Here is a 17,807-nt window from a genome sequence, read left to right as displayed (position 1 = left end):
ACCCTGCGGCGGTCGCCTCACCCCAGGGCAGCCTTCGCGCCCCGGGGTGGCCTCAGAGCACCCTCCCGGCGCGCGGAGCTGTTAGGGGCCGGCTCCCCTGCCAGACAGCGGTTCTGCTGCGGGCCGTGCCCTGCCGTGGCTGAGGCCCCTCCCCAGGCAGCTGCCCGCATCGCCCACCTCAGGAAAAGCCCCGCAGGCAGGAGCCGGCCCCCCCCCCTCCCCCCCCCCGCCCCGGGGCTCCACCGGCCGCCCGGCGCGGCCCGGCCTCGCTGGCGCTTGCAGCACTAAGGGAGACCCCGGGCCCCGCGGCCGGGGTGGGTGAGCGGGGGGTTGCGGAGCCAGGCCGCGCCAGTTGCCCCGGGCAGGCCCTGCCGGGGGCCGCTTCGAGCCCCAACCCGCGCCATGACACCGCGCAGCAGCGCAGCCGTGTCGCCGCCGTGAGCGCCGCTGCCGTCGCGTCGCGTCACGTCCCCGCCAGGTCGCGGCGTGCGAGGGGGAGCTGGGGCCGCGAGAGCCCCGCGCTGCCGCCCGGCGCCGGGGAGCGGGAGCGGCGGGCGCGGCCCGCACGTTCCGGCCTGGCCGCTGTTTCCGGGGGGAAAGCGGCGGCGCTTCCGGTGCGGGCGGCCCGGCTGGCGGAAGTGACGGCGGGGTTTGTTGACAGCGGAGGCCGCGGCGGGGGGAGCGGGCCCGAGGAGGACGCGGACCCCCTGCCCGCCCCGGGGAGCGGCGCCGGGACCAGCCGGGACTCCCGCCGCCAGCTATCCGCCGCGCCGGGCGGGGGCCTGGCGCCAGGTGAGTGCCGGCGGCCCCCTCCTCAGTCCCACCCGCGGGGCTCGCCCTCCCCGGGGGCACCGGGCCTTGCCCCGCTGAGGCGGAGGGAGGCAGCGCCGCCCCACGCGGAACCGCCGTCCCCGGCAGCGCCGCCCGGTGCCCGCCGGCGAAGCCCCCCTCCCCTGGGCAGCAGCGCCGGGAGCCGCCGGGCAGGGCCCTGGGCCGCGGCAGCCCGGCCGAGGTGACCTCTGCGTGCCGCGGGAGCGCGGAGCCGGCCCACGGAGCGCGGCCGGCCATGTGGGGGGAGCGGCGGAGGGGCTGGGTCGGTGGCCGGAGCTGCCTGTGGGCTGGGGAGGGGGCTCACACCGGCTGTCAGACCACTGCGGTCCTGCGGCGGCAGATCCCGGTGCCCGGGAGCAGTAACCCGGGGCTGCAGGGGCTGCCCACTTGGGCAGGTGACCTCTGGGGGAGAAATCGGTGATGGAATCCAGTGAGCCGAAGGAGCATCTGTACTGCAGGCAGGTACAGAGATCAGCCTGTTTCCTGGCTAGCAGGAGTCGCCTCATTTATAATGTCGGTCTCGGCAAGCTGACAAGTTTGAAAATTGCAAGCTTTGCTGGGCACAGATTAGTTCCATCTACTTCAGTTTCCCTGCTGTAAGGCAGGGATGGTATTTCCCCGCACAAGCTGCGATGACCCATCAATTAATAAAAAAGACAGTGATTTGCAGCTGCAAGATGCCAGCTAAAATGACAGTGCAGTTTTCCTTCAAAATGTAACCTCTGCCAAACTCTGCATTTACATTGAATTTGTTATTCTGAAGCATCGTAATCATTTCATGTCAGTGCATATTGTTTGCCCTCTCCTTGGACAAGTCCCTCATTGTGGAAAAGTCAGCTTTGCCAATCATTTTTGTAGCAACAGCGTAAACGTTATGTCGTTGGCGCGGAGCCATGGTGAGTCAGGCTTGGCTCTGGGCAGCCGCCTGGAGAGAGGGACTGGGAGAGAAGATCAGTCTGAAGTCCAAGGTAGAGAATACTGGCACAGGTGGCCCCAGGAGTGCCAAAAGCAGCCCCAAGCCTCGTGTGCCAGTGCAGCCTGAAACATCACAACAAATACAGACATAGCCTACATATAAGCATTATTTGCCAAAGAGGCTGTCTGGGCTTGGAAGGCTGGTGACAGGGGAGAGTAAAGCTGCATGTACTGCAGCTTCCTTGGGGTCCACGGATGGTGGGAGGGGGCTGCTTCTGGGGGTGCTTGGGCATATAGCTTTTATATGCCTGCTCCTGTGTCTCCAAGGGACTCGATTCCTTCGTGCATTAAGATGGAGGCAAATCTATTGGAGAAATAAATTGGAAAAAATATCAGCAGCTGTAGTTCTAGTCACTTTTTGATTCTTGCACTTGAATTTTCAGCATTTCACATATCTGTCTTTGACCCTTCAGAAGCACATATGCACTAGACAGTTCATTGCTCATCATCGGAAAGCGCTGGTGACAGTCTGCTAGGCAGGCGGCTTGCTGATCTCTTGCCTATGGAAAGCTGCCTGAGGGTAATGATTAGGCAAATGTTAATGATTTGTCAGCATCTCTAGCTCATTTAATTTTATCAACACAGTGAGCTTATAACTAGAGACAGTATTGATCAGTGCAGCTATTGGCACTCTGACTTCCATCTCCCCCTGCCCATGTGTTGTGTCTTGAGTCTAACGGAGGAGGGAGAGGCTAGCTCCTATTGTGTCCCGTACAAAGAGGTCACAGCAGCAGCTCTGGACACTGCTCAAATATCCATAATAAATCATGAGGACGAGTGCTTTTCTTTGGTGTTATTTCACTGGAATGGTTTAACCACTTTTCTCTTATATTAACCTTCTGTATGGGATTTTGTTGGTGGCTCACGGGGAGCTCAGAAATCAAAGGGCAGCTGATTTCTCCAGGGCTAGGATCAACTGGCTACATTGTGCTGGTCTCAGCAGCGAGGGAACAGAGGATTGTCAGAGCCACAGGAAGGCAGTCCTTGCCCTTTAGTGCTCTAAGCTGCTTGGACAAGTCCCAAGTACTGGCCGTTTCCAGCTGCACGTGATAACAGATTGTCAATGGGAATTTGTTTTTGAGTTCTCTGGCCATTGGTAGTAAACAGTAGAAGGACACTGGCTGCAGGGACCTCCTGTCTGATGGCACAGGGAACTGGTAGGGGTAGCAGAACATGCTTGCTGACCGGTTCAGATCTTCCTGTTGATCTTGCCTTTCTGGAAAGATTCTCTCAAGGAAGCTTCAGGCAAAATCTGCGAGAGAGACTCGTTCTGGAGGTGAAGCAGATTCATCTCCAGAACAGACATAGTGCAGAATGCAGAACAGCTTCCTCCTACCTGCATTCCCTTGGCCAGGACCCCACTGCCAGTGAGATGATACTCTGCACTCAGCAGCCCATTTCATCCTTCACTTCTCTCCTGACTTCCCTACACAGGAGAGCACTATGGATTTTCAAAATTGAAGAGCCACCACTTTATTCATTTTCATTGTTTGTACTGCATGCATGTCAGAGGTCTCCAAGCTACCATGGCACCCCTTGACAAGTCACATTTTATGTTACCATGACCCTAGCTCAGGACTCTGTGACCCAGCAGAGCAGGTTATACCCTTTAAACTATCTCTGATCAGGATGTTAAATACAATTTTTGTGATTGCTGAAGTTTGGGGGTTGGGATTTTTTTTCCCCCTCAGCATCTGCTTTTGCTTGGAGACCTTTTGCCTCTTGAGCCAAAACCAGCAGAGAACCTGTCTGAGCTCCCCACCGGAATGGCTGTTGAAAGCTGTAGGTCAGAACACAGTGGGTCAGAAGTTTGGGGTTGGAACATGATCCTGCCAGTTGCCTGCAGATGTATTTCCCAAAGGTGCTTATAGGAAAGTGAAACTATTCATCAAACATGAGTAAAGCCAAAAGACAAGTCAAGCTCAGCACTAGTGCCTGCCTCTGCCAGTAAGGTTTTGTCCACTTACACTGGAACGCGAGGAGGCCTGGGGTGGGCGTACCACAGGAGTGATCCAGCATGGCCGGTCCTGCATTGCTGAGTGAAGAGCAGTGCTGCCGATCTCCCCTGGCTTTTTGAGAAAATCCTTTCTGCATTGGTTAATTCCTTGGCCAGCTCTTTGCCCCGGCACTGAAGCACACCCTCAGAACAAGAATTCATGAAACACACAAGGAAGGAAGAAAAGAGCTTTGATTTCTGACTTGTGCTGCCTTCATATTTGCATGGAAATCCATTCTGCAGCATGGGGAGGGATCAGAAGGCCAGGAGCCCAGGCTGCCAGGCAGGCTCAGTCAAGCTGTGCTCCTGTCACCCAAAGAGACCATTTGGTGCCCAAATTTGAAAGGTTACCTCATGCACAGCCTTGACTGATCCTTTGTGCCAGGGTGTGGTGGAACAGAGCATTCGAAAGGGGAGAAGGGAAGGTGCTTGATCCACCCTGGGTGCCTTTGGGGATCGTGATTAAGCTGAGGAGAGGGAGTCAAACTCTTCCGTCTTGTACCGATAACTGCAGGAATGAAAGAAAGGGAGCACACTTAGAGGCTTTAGAGAAGCAGAGAGCTGGAGACACAGACAAGTGTCCTGATCTTCACAGCTGCAGGATAAAGATCAGAAACAGAATATATTTAAGGAGATTTTGCAACAGCTTCCCCAGCAATGGCTGCTCAGCTGTGGCGCAGAGAATAGCGACTGACTCCATAGCACTGGTGTTCTCATTGCCAGCAGAGACATACTTATCAATAAGACACAGGTTTTACATCAGAAATAAACATTTCAACACAATTTTTGTGTGTCCCTAGAAATGCATAGACGAGTTCACATTAGGGTTACTTCTAATGTTATTTGACCCTTTGAAAGGGAAATGGCATTGTTGGCCTTCAGTCACTTCTGCTAAACACCTCCAAGGCTTCAGTGAGCCCTCCTTCAGTGCCAGTGAGCAAGTCTTAATACTAGAGCTGTGAGATTTTTTTCAAATAAGAAAATAGACAAGAATAGCTTCCCCCAGTTGTCTGCCTTGCCTATCCTTCTTTGTCCCGTACTAAAAACGAAAGAGGGCAAAAGTGTCTTGCCTTTTTCCAGGTTAGTCACTCACACCTTTTTGCGACAGGCTTGGAATGGTTTGGGTAAGCCCATCCCAGGGAGCCTGGTGTATAGATGTCTGGCACATGCATAAACATGCACTGCACTCGGAGGGAAGCCAGACCAGTCCGTTGTCTTTCCCTCTGGCTTCTGATCCACTTCACGGTCTAGTTCAAGGGCTTGCACGAAGCTTCTGGCTTGGCAGTATGGAGAAACATTCAGCTTGAACATGAAACTTGGAATGGTGGCAGTCCAAATTACAGGCATGAGATACTGGGCTACCAGATTGCACTGGGGCCAAACAAAGCACTGTCCTGCCAGTAAATTTTCTGGTCGTTTATCCAACCCGCCCTGAAGAAAGCCAAGCAACATGGTTTCTGCCACTTCCCTTTCAGAGGGCCTTTATCAGCCAGATAACCCCTGCAATCAGGAAACATTTTCTTGCTGTGTAGCCTCATTTCTAAACACGTTTCATGTTAACTCATTCCCACAGTATCCCCTGGGGGTGGGGATACCAAGGAATTAAGGGCATACTGCCAGAGCAGCCAAAACGCTGCAGGTTTTTTTGAGGTCAGCAAGTGATGGGCTGTAAATACAACTATCAATGTCCTGCTGGTACGACAGCTTTGTGTGTCAATGTGCCTTTCTCAATGTATCTTCTTTTTTTCCCCTCCTCTGCTTATAGCTGTCTTGATGTCCCTGTAATTTCATCCTGGAACTTCGTTTGAAGAAAGGATCTCCTGAATCAATAGCTTCCTTCTGGTCTTCCCTTCCCATAATTCCCTCAAGATGGCATCTGATAGCCCCGAGTCGCTAATGACCTTGTGCACAGATTACTGCCTTCGCAACTTGGAAGGGACTCTCTGCTACCTACTGGACAATGAAACTCTCCGGCTCCATCCTGACATCTTCTTGCCAAGCGAGATTTGTGACAAACTTGTCAACGAGTACGTTTCAGGCCTGTAGAGAAGCTGTTGTCTGGTTTGGGAGCAAGCTGGGAGCTCAGGGAAGGAGGAGTATAGTTCTCTAAAAGGATTGATAGAAAAGCAGGAAAAAAATGGGGAAGAATCCCCAGGGCTGGTTTGTTGGTGGTTGTTTTTTTTTTTCTAGTTGATCCTCATATTGGAAATAAGGGTTTGCAGAAGGAAGCATCCCCAGGGGTTACAGTACTGCTATATGTATTTTTAGTTTCTGTGGAAATCACCATTTCAACATAGGTGAACCCAGAGCAAAAGTCGTGTTCTTGGAAGAAGCCACCAGTAAGCCAAGGAGTCTTCCCGCTTCCCACCACTAAAGCGTTACAACTCTCTCAAACCAGAGAAATGAGAGTGCAAAGTGCTAACAGATGTTAAATGTTAAGGCTGCTACTCCCATAGCTTTACAAAGCAACCCGTTTCCAGGGTTTTATATAATTTGGCTATCACAGTCCCTCTTGGCTGAACTCCTGCCCACAAAGTCTGGCAGAGAACTTTGGCCCGCTAATTTTCAGAAAAATGAAAAAAAAAATAATCAAATTACTAGCTTTAAACAGCTAGGGAAAAGAATCCTGGAGTCTGTGCTTGCCAGAATCCGGTTTGCTCACACACACACACAACTTTGCACAAATCTTTGCCTGAGATTTTCCCAAGGATCATTAGTTCTGTGCAAGAAGAGATAATAGGCCAGCTCCCTTTACCCCAAAGGCTATTCTGGATCATCAGGAGGAAGTCTGTGTGTGCCTACGCACTTGGTCACGTTTTCTTGTGACCAGTGAAGGCGCTAGAGCTGTAGCTGAGCTTTTGTGTGGTGCTGTGCTAATGCCATTGCCCCAATACAGGTACGTGGAGTTGGTGAAGACGGACAGCATCTTTGAACCCCATGAAAGCTTCTTCACCCTGTTCTCAGATCCTCGGAGCACCAGGCTGGCTCGGATCCACTTGCGGGAACAGATTGTGCAGGACCAGGACCTGGAGGCCATCAGGAAGCAGGTGGTATTGCACTGACAGCCTCCAGCTGCCACTTTGCCTAGCAGCACGGCTGCATGGGCACCAGCTAGAATCCCAGCCACTCAGAGATTCGCAAGACTCTGTCCTTCACTGTCCAGATTTTCTTTGGGAGAGCCTTAGCTTCTCCCTTCTCAGCTCCCAGAGCCGCTGTATGGATTGGGATGGGGGCACTGGTCAGGTTTGGTGGTATACGGTGTCAGGCTCTCCCAGTGGGAGGTGGTGTAGCAAGCAGGGTGGCCACTGTGCCCATGAAGTATTTCTGACTTTGGTTTCCCATCTTCCAGGATCTTGTTGAGCTCTACCTGACTAACTGTGAGAAGCTGACAGCCAAGAGTCTGCAAACCTTGGTGAGCTTCAGCCACACACTTATCTCCCTTAGCCTCTTTGGCTGCTGTAATATCTTCTACGAGGAGGAGAACCCTGGAGGCTGTGAAGATGACTGTTTGGTGAACCCCACTCGCCAGGTCTTGGTCAAGGACTTTACTTTTGAAGGCTTTAGCCGCTTGCGCTTCCTGAACCTGGGCCGCTTGATCGAAGGGGTAAACGTGGAAACGTTGCTTCGGCCTTTGGCCTCCCTTGCAGCTCTTGATCTCTCTGGGATCCAGCTGAATGATGTGGGGTTTCTGACCCAGTGGAAGGACAGTCTGGTTTCCTTAGTGCTTTACAACATGGACCTTTCAGAGGAGCACATCCAAGTGATCGCACAGCTTCACAAGCTCAGGTCAGCAGATCTGTTCTTCCTTGTTTATCCTTCTCCCACTGATAGGGAAAGATCTTTTAAGAATGGTCTACTTGCCTGCTAACAGAGAGCCACCCACTGCTGCTTTCAAGTTACAAGCCTTCCTGTGAACAGGCTCACTCATTGACTCGCTATCCGTATCTGACATGTCTAAAGCCAGCCTGTGTTTTGCTCGGAAAAGACACCACTTAGCAGAAACTCCCTCTCAGAAAAACGAAAAACACCACACACTCAAACCACCACACACCAAAGAAAGAAGAAAAACCCAAAACCAAACCAAAACTAACCACTCCCTCTAGCCGAACAAAAAAGAACAGCTAAATACCTGAGAGATGGGAAAAAAAATTACTACATATGTGTACATAAACCAATATAGTGATAATCATACTGTGAAGCTCAGTCCTCCAAACCGCTTGTCAAACAGGAATGTCCAAAGTTTAAGCCTGCCTCTGAGGTAAAACCTGGAAAAAACTCTGAGCTCGGACTGTCTGCTCGGTGCACTCTGTGGAAGCACACTGTGCATGGATGGTGCAACCAAGGGAACGAGCAGTGTAAATAAATAGGCAGACAGTGTTGGCAGTAAAACGACTTCCTGAAACAGAGCTGAGACAATTGCTATTCAAACTGCACAGTGGTATCAGGAAAGGGATCCAGGGCTTCCTAAGCCTTACTAGTCACAGGAAGGATGCTGTGCAATGGCTTTAGTATTGTCTCTACTGACTGCAGGCACTAGGGGGTACCATGTTAACGTAGGGCCTGGAGTCTCGGGGAACGTCCTGAATAACATTTTATAAATCCAAGTACTTAAACTCCCAGTGACTTGCAGTGAAACTTGGTCTACAACAAGTAGAAGACACTTTTGTGAGTGGGATGTTGGCAGTTTCAAAGTCTCTCAAGGGTCTCCGCTACTGTTTGGCCGGCAAGAGCGGCCCCTGTCCTGCACATGATGGCTGGTCAGTTTGTCCCACCACTCCCTTAGCATCAGGGTTTCCCCAAAGCTTAAGCAATTAAATACCTGAATGAAGTCATGGCAGTGTAATAGCCTGGAGTGGAAAAAATATAAGGTTGGGGAAGCAGACAAGAACTCATGTAACCATTTGTGGGATGAGGCAACGTATGTTTCTGGACATGCAAAGATCCTCTAGAGCATCTTAATCACCAGGCAGAAATGCTTAGGTGGCTGCTGTGATGGAGCTTGGGAAAGGCAGTTCCTGAGCCAGGAGCAATTTCCTTTGTGGCCAGACGATTTGTTGTGCTCCATTCTAAGTAGACCTCCAGCAGATATCTGCATGCTTCAGTTAGACACAGGGCCAGATCCTAGAGAACCACATTCCTGTATCTTGTGAAGGAAATAGTCATAACAAAGAAGTAATAATCACACTTGGCTTGTCATCTTCCTCCGGTAGAGAGGCGGAAGCCCCAGACAACGCTTTCCAGGCTCTGAGATGCTCTCTGTCATTTGCAGGCACTTGGATATCTCCCGAGACCATCTGTCCAGTTATTACAAATTCAAGCTGACCCGGCGGGTTCTAAACCTGTTTGTGGAAAACTTGGTAAACCTCACTTCGCTCGATATCTCAGGGCACACCATGCTGGAGAACTGCACTATCCCAAGCATGGAGGAGAAGATGGGCCAGACAAGGTAAGGAAACAGCAGTTACTGAGGTCTGCTTGGGTGGATGGATTAGGCAATGATGAATTACGAACAGTTCCCTCTAAGCTTCCATATTCTGTAGGTCTAATTAATGCTAAAAAGCATCCCCTGATGGTAAAGGCTGGTATGGAAATCAGCTGTGACTCCTGTACATGACAGGTGTAAGGACTTATAAGAGTAGTAAAGGATTCATCCTATCTACCTGCCATGCATGTCTGAAGAAGTATTTCTGTCCTTTTCCACACACATTCTTCCAGGGCTCTCTTGCAGTAGTTAATGTTTTTTTCTGAAGGGACTCCAAAGCCTTTTAAACATTTTCTACACAAAACATTCTTACCCTCACTGAAATTCAGGCTTTTCCAAAACAGAAGACTTCTATACCAAGTCAATACACTGGCATTCATAGGAGGGCTAAGTGTTTTAGGAACTTAGAATCTAAAGGCATATTTTCAGATTTGACCTGGATACTGGGCAGATCAACCTTTGAAAATCCTGGTGCACCTCAGTAGAGGCATACCTAGAGGTCTGGCTTTCCAGATCAGCCAAGAACTCGACACTCCTATTCCCTGAGCACTTGGTGAACAAAAGCAAACAAGTGGGACAGTACTGGCTCCTTGCCGCCAGAGCTGGTGAAAAAAATACCGGCTCTTGATCAATAAGGAAGATGGCAGCAAAACTAGTGTTCTTGCATGATCACAGAAGCAGACTAACATGTCTTATCAGATGACATGCAATCCAGTTTGCAAATGCTTTGGATCAGTGAAGTCCACGGCCCTTTTCTAAAAGGAAGTGTTCACCCCAGCTAGTGGGTTTCCAGACACATTCTACCTGGGAAAGCTGCCTTCTGTCTGTCTGAATTCTTCCAGCTGTTCTGTTCAACACGTTCAGCCTTTCGCTCGGGATCACCTGGGATGAATGTCGAATGTTACATTTAGGAAAAGCTAGCCAGTGTAACCACAATGTAGCTATTATCACTCTAGTTATGAAGCAGTAGGCTCAGAGGAATGGAGAGCCGACAGCTGCCTCTGTGGCAGGAGACGCCTGAAGAAACACAGTACTGACACAAGTGATGTTTTTCCCCCCCTTCAGCATTGAGCCAGCAAAGAGCAGCATTGCTCCCTTCCGGGGTCTGAAACGACCGCTCCAGTTCTTGGGCCTTTTTGAAACATCGCTGTGCCGCCTGACACATATTCCAGCCTACAAGGTAACAAGGCCACAAGAATATTGGTTGGTAGGTACTTGGTCGGAGTTGAAAGAACATGAAAATTACTGGCTGCCAGTACAGTGGAGTTCTTCAGGTCTCAGGTGCTCTGACCTTTCAATTGCTAATACTTGATAATGCAGGGAACCTGCCAGAAGGCAAGACCTGTACCCCATGTGGTTTTTACAAGGGTTAAAACCCCATACCTCTGTAAGAGGGCCATGAAAAAAACATTCTGCCTAAGGACCAGGACATCTGTAACTACAAAAAGATTATTTAAGACAGTAGGAGTCTTGCTTGTGACTAGCATCCTAGAAGTGTCACTAGAAGTGACTCAACTTCTTTGCTCCCATCCTGGGCCTAATCCTACTAGCAGAGTAGAGGGAAGTTGTACCCTTCGACCTTTCAGAGTTCCCTTCTCATGTTCATTTTCCTCCTTCATGATTTCTTCCCTTTTTGTTCCTCCGTGCCAGGTGAGTGGAGACAAGAATGAAGAGCAAGTCCTGAACGCTATCGAGGCTTACACTGAACACAGACCAGAAATCACTTCCCGGGCCATCAACCTCCTTTTTGACATTGCCCGTATTGAACGCTGCAGCCAGCTGCTGCGAGCCCTTCAGGTAAGCCCCACGCTAGCATTCACCTCACCCTGACAAGGGAAAGTTTGCAGTCTCAGTCATTCCTCACCCTGGGACACCATATCAGGCCATTCTGGAGAAAGTTCCAGTAATGCAGTGGAACTGTGTCCCTTCATTTCATAAGCATGTTCTGGCAGTGCCCGGGCCGCACATTCCTTGCGGGCTTGTAACAGTCATTCCAAGGCTCAACAGCAAGTCAGTGGCACTCAAGCTTCATGTCGCTTCTCTGCAGCTGGTGATCACAGCCCTCAAGTGCCACAAAGATGACAAAAACATCCAGGTGACGGGCAGCGCAGCACTGTTCTACTTGACCAATTCTGAGTACCGCATGGAGCAGAGTGTAAAGCTGCGGCGCCAGGTCATCCAGGTGGTGCTGAACGGCATGGAGTCCTACCAGGAAGTCACAGTAAGGGCAGCCCAGCCTCCTTCAGCTCCCTTAGTCCACCTTCCCTGTATCAAGTCTTTAGCCTGCTGTTAGCATCTGTCTTCTGAGCCCCCAGGATGTTAGCTAAGGCAGACACCAGAGAAGCTGTTGCCCAGATCTGATCCTTGCCCTCACTCATGGCTTAGTGGTGGACTTGGCAGCATTAGGTTTATGGTTGGATTCAGTGATCTTAAAGGTCTTTTCCAACCTAAATAATTCTGTCATGGCATGCAGGGTGCTCCTTAGCCACGTGATGTTCTCCAGAACAAGGGGGAAAAAAGTGATGATAGCAAGGCTCCTTTTTATCTGATGATAGTGGTCAAAGGGTATATCCGACATACAGCAGAGATGTCCGGTGCTCACTGTGGGGTGAAAAGGGTGTGGGGTGTTGAGTCAACAGATGGAAACATTATCCCACTGCACTGTAATGGAATACGTAGCTGACATTATGATGCCACTGGGTTGCAGAATGGAGACCGCTGCATAGGGGGCTTCCAGGCAGCAAGGAGCTGGCTTGGAAAGTGACGGGCACTGGGCGATTGGTGGCCCTGTGAGACTAGAGTGACAGGGAGAGAGGAGAGGGTACCAGTAGAGCACAGCTAAAGCACAGTGCTGGATAGGAGGGTAGCAGAAATTGTAATGGTTGTGCTCAAGCAGAAAGATGGTTTCAGTACCAAGCAGCAAGAAGACGTGAGGTGATGGGGTCCATGTTTTCGTAGCCACTTGGCTCAGTATTTGCTTCCTTTTGACCCAGGTACAGCGAAACTGCTGCTTGACACTGTGTAACTTCAGCATTCCTGAGGAGCTGGAGTTCCAGTACCGCCGAGTCAATGAGCTGCTGCTGAACATCCTCAACCAGAGCCGGCAGGATGAGTCTATTCAGCGCATCGCTGTGCACCTCTGTAACGCTCTGGTCTGCCAGGTGGACAACGATCATAAGGAAGCTGTGGGCAAGATGGGGTTTGTCATGGTTGGTATGGTCCCAAGACATCTACTTATCCTTAACCCAAGCTAGCACAATTCCCTTGCAGCAGTCTGCCAAACACATCCAGCCAGTGCGCCGACCTTGCAGTATTACAGGAGGGAGCTAGCATCCCAGCAGTGCCAGACTTTCCTGGAACCTGCCCCTCCACGTGGCATCTTTTACTTGCTTGCTAGCACGAAAGGTCACGATCTCAGAGATGGGCTGTCTGCGGGAGCAGGGAAGCAGCATAACCTTGTATCTTACCTCTTCACCAGAGCTGGCACCACCTCGTGACTACCTCCTGCATCAACTTCCCAACTCTTGTCAACCTGTATCCCTCACCTTTTCAAAGAGCTGCAAAAGCCACTGCTTTGGTGCAGTTATACCACATTCAGGACTTGTATCATACAGATCAAGACTGACTTGACTGCAGACTCGACAGCTTGGGAACCGTGACATATAGTTCAGTTCTGTGGATACTTGCAACATTGAGCATAACCCAGTCCTACCGATTTAGGGAAAGAGATACTGCATCTGTTCTCTACAAAGGATCAAAATTGCATACGCCTGCAAATGGGCTGCAGCCAGCCCTGCAGTGCTACAGCAGTTAGCTTTAGCTCTGTGATTCTCGAACTGTTTCTCACTCTTCCCTTTCCTCTGCCCACAGACAATGCTGAAGTTGATTCAGAAGAAGCTGGCTGATAAAACGGTGAGTATTTCCCCAAAAAACGTATACATAGAGTATTTTTTTCTTCAGTCTGACTTAGGCATGAAGGTCAGTCCAGAGTGCCAGCTCAGCTTCTCTAAAAAACAAGACATCTCAGCTGATGCTGCAGAATTTCCTGTCCCAGGGTGAGGGCGAGGGAATGTCCCTCCACTGTTTGCTGGGAGGCAAAAAAATTAAACAAAAAACTCACTTGCTGGCAAGTTGAAAGTGAATAATGAGGTTTTCTTACCTTTGAAGTCATTGAGGGTGATACCAGAGAGGAAACACGAGTAGCTGGTTTGCGCTGGGCTCCCAAGTTAGCAAAGCTCTTTCTGTCCCTTTCTCCTCGGCTCTGTAGTGTGATCAGGTGATGGAGTTCTCCTGGAGTGCCCTCTGGAACATCACTGATGAAACCCCTGATAACTGCGAGATGTTCCTTAACTACAGTGGCATGAAACTGTTCTTGGAGTGCTTGAAAGTAAGTACACCTGGTTTTCTCTAGAGGAACACTGGTGTTAGCAGCAGAGGTGCAGGTGCCTGGGCAGGATCCCTGACCACACTAATCTATAAATGGTACTTCCTATATTGGTCAAACAGAAAAAGCTTGCATTTTTGCATCTTTCTCATGTCTGTCCACCCAACCAGTAGAAGAACAGAGAAACTTACACTCAACATCCCTTCCTCTTTCCCCATCTTGTGTACAGTTACCCTTAGGCAGAGCAGCAGTGAGTAGTGGGCTCTGGCCTCAATTCTCTCATCTCACATGCATCTTTGACACTAGAAATCCCATTTGGCATCTGCTAAAGCACCATTGCTGACTAATCAAAAACCCTCAGCTTTTCTACATGTGCTGTACAACCTTTCTTCAGGGTTGCTTGTTCTCAACCTCTCTGTAGCCCTACTTTTGTATAATCCTGTTGTTTGCTTACCTAGGAGTTCCCAGAGAAACAGGAGCTGCATCGCAACATGCTGGGTCTCCTGGGCAATGTAGCAGAGGTGAAGGAGCTCCGCCCGCAGCTCATGACCTCCCAGTTCATCAGTGTGTTCAGGTGAGTGCCTGGCTAACAAACAGCTGGGTTGGGGCAGGGAGAATGCTCTGGAGCTCTGCTCCTGAATCACTGGGGACTTTTAAACCTTTGGTTTGAAAGGTGCATCAGCACCTCTAAATGATCTCTTCTCCCTTGGCAGCAACCTGCTGGAGAGCAAAGCAGATGGGATTGAGGTATCCTATAATGCCTGTGGGGTGCTCTCCCATATCATGTTTGATGGTCCAGAGGCTTGGGGTATATGTGAGCCGCACCGAGAGGAAGTTGTAAAGAGGATGTGGGCAGCCATCCAGAGCTGGGATATCAACTCCAGGAGAAATATCAATTACAGGTGAGGAGTAGAAAGACTGGTGCACTCACCTAGGAGCCAGGATGATCACAGGAGGCAAGCACCAACAGAGAAGGGAAGAGGGGTAGCCTAGCATGGAGGCTCTGTTTAGAGTGAAGGAGAAACATCCTCAGGGAGATACTCTTTAGTACAGGTTTTACATCTTCCTCTGAAACATGTTGAAATTGGACACCTTGCCTGGCAATTCCTATGGAAGAAGTGTGGGACCCCAACAGAATCCCTCCCATGTGTTTGTGGTGAAATTGCACAGTTCAGGAGACCTGTGATCTGACTGTCTGGGACTGCCTAAACATTTTCCTCCAAGACTGTCCTTTGCACCTCCTTAAGTCTGTTTGCTTGTGTGAGTCATGTGGATTGCTGTAGCTTTCACTCTGCTCTGGGGGTATTTAGACACAGTTCCCAGAAATCCCTTCAAGGGTTAATACAGCTGGTGGAATCCTCCAAAGCCCTTCCTGTATCAGGTGCTCTGTATTCCCTTAGTGCTTGCCAGGGATCTAGAACAAACGGCATTCCAGTGCCTGTTCTGTGGTGTAGACACATTATCGTTGCCAGAAGAAACGCAGCAACCGTTGCACGTGAGCAGCCAGCTTTGGCTGGGCACAGCGTTGCTCTGGCCTCTCTACAGATGGAGCAGTGCGGCTGCATTTCGGCTGTCACGAGGAAATCACTGACAGAGGGTGGAAATCAGTTCCTGGATTCGATTGCATTTGTCGCAGCTCTTTATCTGGGCAGTGTGTTTGTGGCAAGGTGCTAGGGCCTGTCACCCTGCCAGCGCTGCCGCGTGACACAGCCTTCGCCATTGGTGCCAGAACCTTTGACATGCCAGTGGATTTACTGCTGGGGTACCTATGAGCGCAGTTTGTACCGCTTTCAGTGGCAAAGGTGCCGAGTGAAGCAGCTCTTGGATTTTTAACAGCTTCTGCAATGTTTCCGTGCAGGTCATTTGAACCAATCCTTCGACTTCTTCCGCAAGGGATCTCCCCAGTCAGCCAGCACTGGGCTACCTGGGCACTGTACAACCTTGTCTCTGTCTACCGTAAGTTTCCTTTTCGAAATCACGTCCACTGCACTGTGAAGGCTGAGGGTGTGGATCTGAGCTTGTTAGCGGAAAAAGCTTTCCTGGTGCAGCTGTGCAGGTAGAGAGAACCTTCTCTGAATGGTGCGGGAATGGCTGGGCAGCACAGCCAAACGAGAAACAATGAGACGCGGTGTGTAGGAAGCGGCTTCAATGCTTTGATCCTTCTGGCCCCACTCTTACGTTCTCAGACATTTTGTCTGTTCTCACAGCTGGGGCACCCCTAGCAGGCTGGCTTCATAAAAAAGTTTTGTGGCTTCTCAGGCCACAGGCTTCTCCTTCCCCTCCGGCTGCCCTTTACACCACTCTTGTGAAGGTTCACAAGGCTCTGTTTTATTCTTTTTCCCTGCAGCTGACAAGTACTGCCCACTGCTGATCAAAGAAGGCGGGATTCCCCTTCTGAAGGACATGATTAAAATGGCCTCAGCACGGCAGGAGACCAAGGAAATGGCCCGGTAGGAAACCAGCGCGCTATCATCGAACGTTCAGTTTAGCTTTACTTTAGGGTTTATTCTTCTACATCAAGTAAGGCTCCCAAAGAAAGGCCTGCACTGATGTGCTCAAGGGGTAAGAAGCACAGAGCAGGAAAAACGAGGATGAAAGCAGAAGAGTAGTGAGGGTTCGGAGTCGGGCAATACACACAGGTCATTCAGCGTTGGTGGGTGCGGGGCACATTGGTTATGGAAGTGGCTCGTGGGACAGGGGAGCCACATGGCTAACTGCATCTCTTAGGCCCGTAGTCCCCAGCCAGCACCAGTCTCCGTACTGGGGTGGGCTCCCTGGCTCCACACTTGTACTGGCCTGTCACTGCACTTGCTGACTGCAGTTAAAATGAGAGGATTATTTCAAAAGGTGGAAGAGTCCATCACCTTTGTGGTGTGCTGTGTGACCTTCCTTTGGAGTCATTCTTTCAGAGTTTTAAAAGCCAGCTGCGGTTTCTAATCGTTGGCAGTCTGAGAGGTAGGATTTCGTACCTGCGGGATGCATATAAATGAGAGGCAGAGAGGGGCTGGGAATACGCACCTTGTGGGCGGGCGGCAGGCATTCCCCGTCGCTGGAGGGTTGCTAAATGCTGGAGGTGACTGAAGCCTGCAGGAGACTATCACAGGCAGGTCGTGTATGGGGATGGTAGAGTGCAAGAATGGTGAATAAATAGGAAAAGCAGGGACAGATGACATCAGAGTGAATGACAAACATTTGTATGCATGTGTTTCCCGATGTGATTCGAAGTTACCCGATGATTTGGATATGGGGGTGAGGAATGAACGGTCACATATGGATCTGGATCTGTACTAACATGACTTGAAATTCCAAGGGGGTGAACTGTGAGCCCTAAGCTGCTTTTGTGGAGAATGCTGGTTTTGACACCAGTTGATGCTTATCTCAGAAGAGACTGCCTGCTGCGAACAGCGTCCATCTACATCGCGATCAAGCCTGTTGGACAGTTTTTACGTTACTGTCCCACAGCTATCGTGCAATGAGCTTTAAACTAAACCCTCTCTCCTTGTTTTGTCCATAGGAAAGTTATAGAGCACTGCAGTAACTTTAAGGAGGAGAACATGGACACTTCCAGATAGAGGCAATCATCTCATGCCTCTCGCCAGCACTGTATCCAGCTTCTCTCTAATTCACTGTACATAGGGAGGACTCTTTCTTACCAACTTGCCTGTTGGAAGGAAACTTCATGTGTGTGTGTGAGACCCTCAGTAGATGAAGGTGAACAGGGGAGGGGGGAGGGACTTTTTGCACAACAAAATGCTTTCCTTAAATTAGTGGACTTTTTTGTTATGAAGTTTCTGGTTGAAGTTCTGTGTGTATGATTTCTGTATAAAAAGAAAACAAAAAACAAAGACAACTACATCATGTATTGTTTAACCTTTTTATTTTAGACCACACAGAGAGCCTCAAATGACCATGAGCTTGAAGACCTAGTTGTGTGATCGCTAGTGTGACATTTTGATCTCCCACTTTTTAGAAAATTCCCTTTTGCTGTATTGCATGAGGTCCTGTAATGTCTGCAAGAACACCAGTCCTGAATTGGTATTGGCTGCTCGATGGGGCTACAGGCAGTGATGAGTTACTTATTTGGTTAAAGAGGTTGGGGGACACAATACCAGAGAGTTAGACCAAAAGAACTAACCTTT

General features: G+C 50.1%; 1 protein-coding gene across 1 annotated transcript; it reads left to right on the top strand.

The window, feature by feature from the left end:
* Nucleotides 1-2: 2 nt before the first annotated feature.
* Nucleotides 3-17,528, top strand: ZER1 (zyg-11 related cell cycle regulator). The gene is made up of 16 exons (XM_056352494.1): nucleotides 3-792; nucleotides 5,568-5,829; nucleotides 6,699-6,849; nucleotides 7,152-7,588; nucleotides 9,072-9,248; nucleotides 10,350-10,464; nucleotides 10,935-11,081; nucleotides 11,332-11,505; nucleotides 12,278-12,493; nucleotides 13,155-13,196; nucleotides 13,552-13,671; nucleotides 14,127-14,242; nucleotides 14,382-14,570; nucleotides 15,527-15,624; nucleotides 16,016-16,118; nucleotides 17,183-17,528. Exons 2-16 carry the CDS (start codon nucleotides 5,672-5,674, stop codon nucleotides 17,238-17,240), a joined length of 2,301 nt encoding a protein of 766 aa, XP_056208469.1. The 5' UTR covers nucleotides 3-792; nucleotides 5,568-5,671; the 3' UTR covers nucleotides 17,241-17,528.
* Nucleotides 17,529-17,807: the final 279 nt, after the last annotated feature.

This window comes from Falco biarmicus, chromosome 9 (genome assembly GCF_023638135.1).
Source record: "Falco biarmicus isolate bFalBia1 chromosome 9, bFalBia1.pri, whole genome shotgun sequence".
Classification (NCBI taxonomy): domain Eukaryota; kingdom Metazoa; phylum Chordata; class Aves; order Falconiformes; family Falconidae; genus Falco; species Falco biarmicus.
The sequence above is the reverse complement of the archived record's forward strand: the minus strand, read 5'-3'. Positions and strand labels throughout refer to the sequence as shown.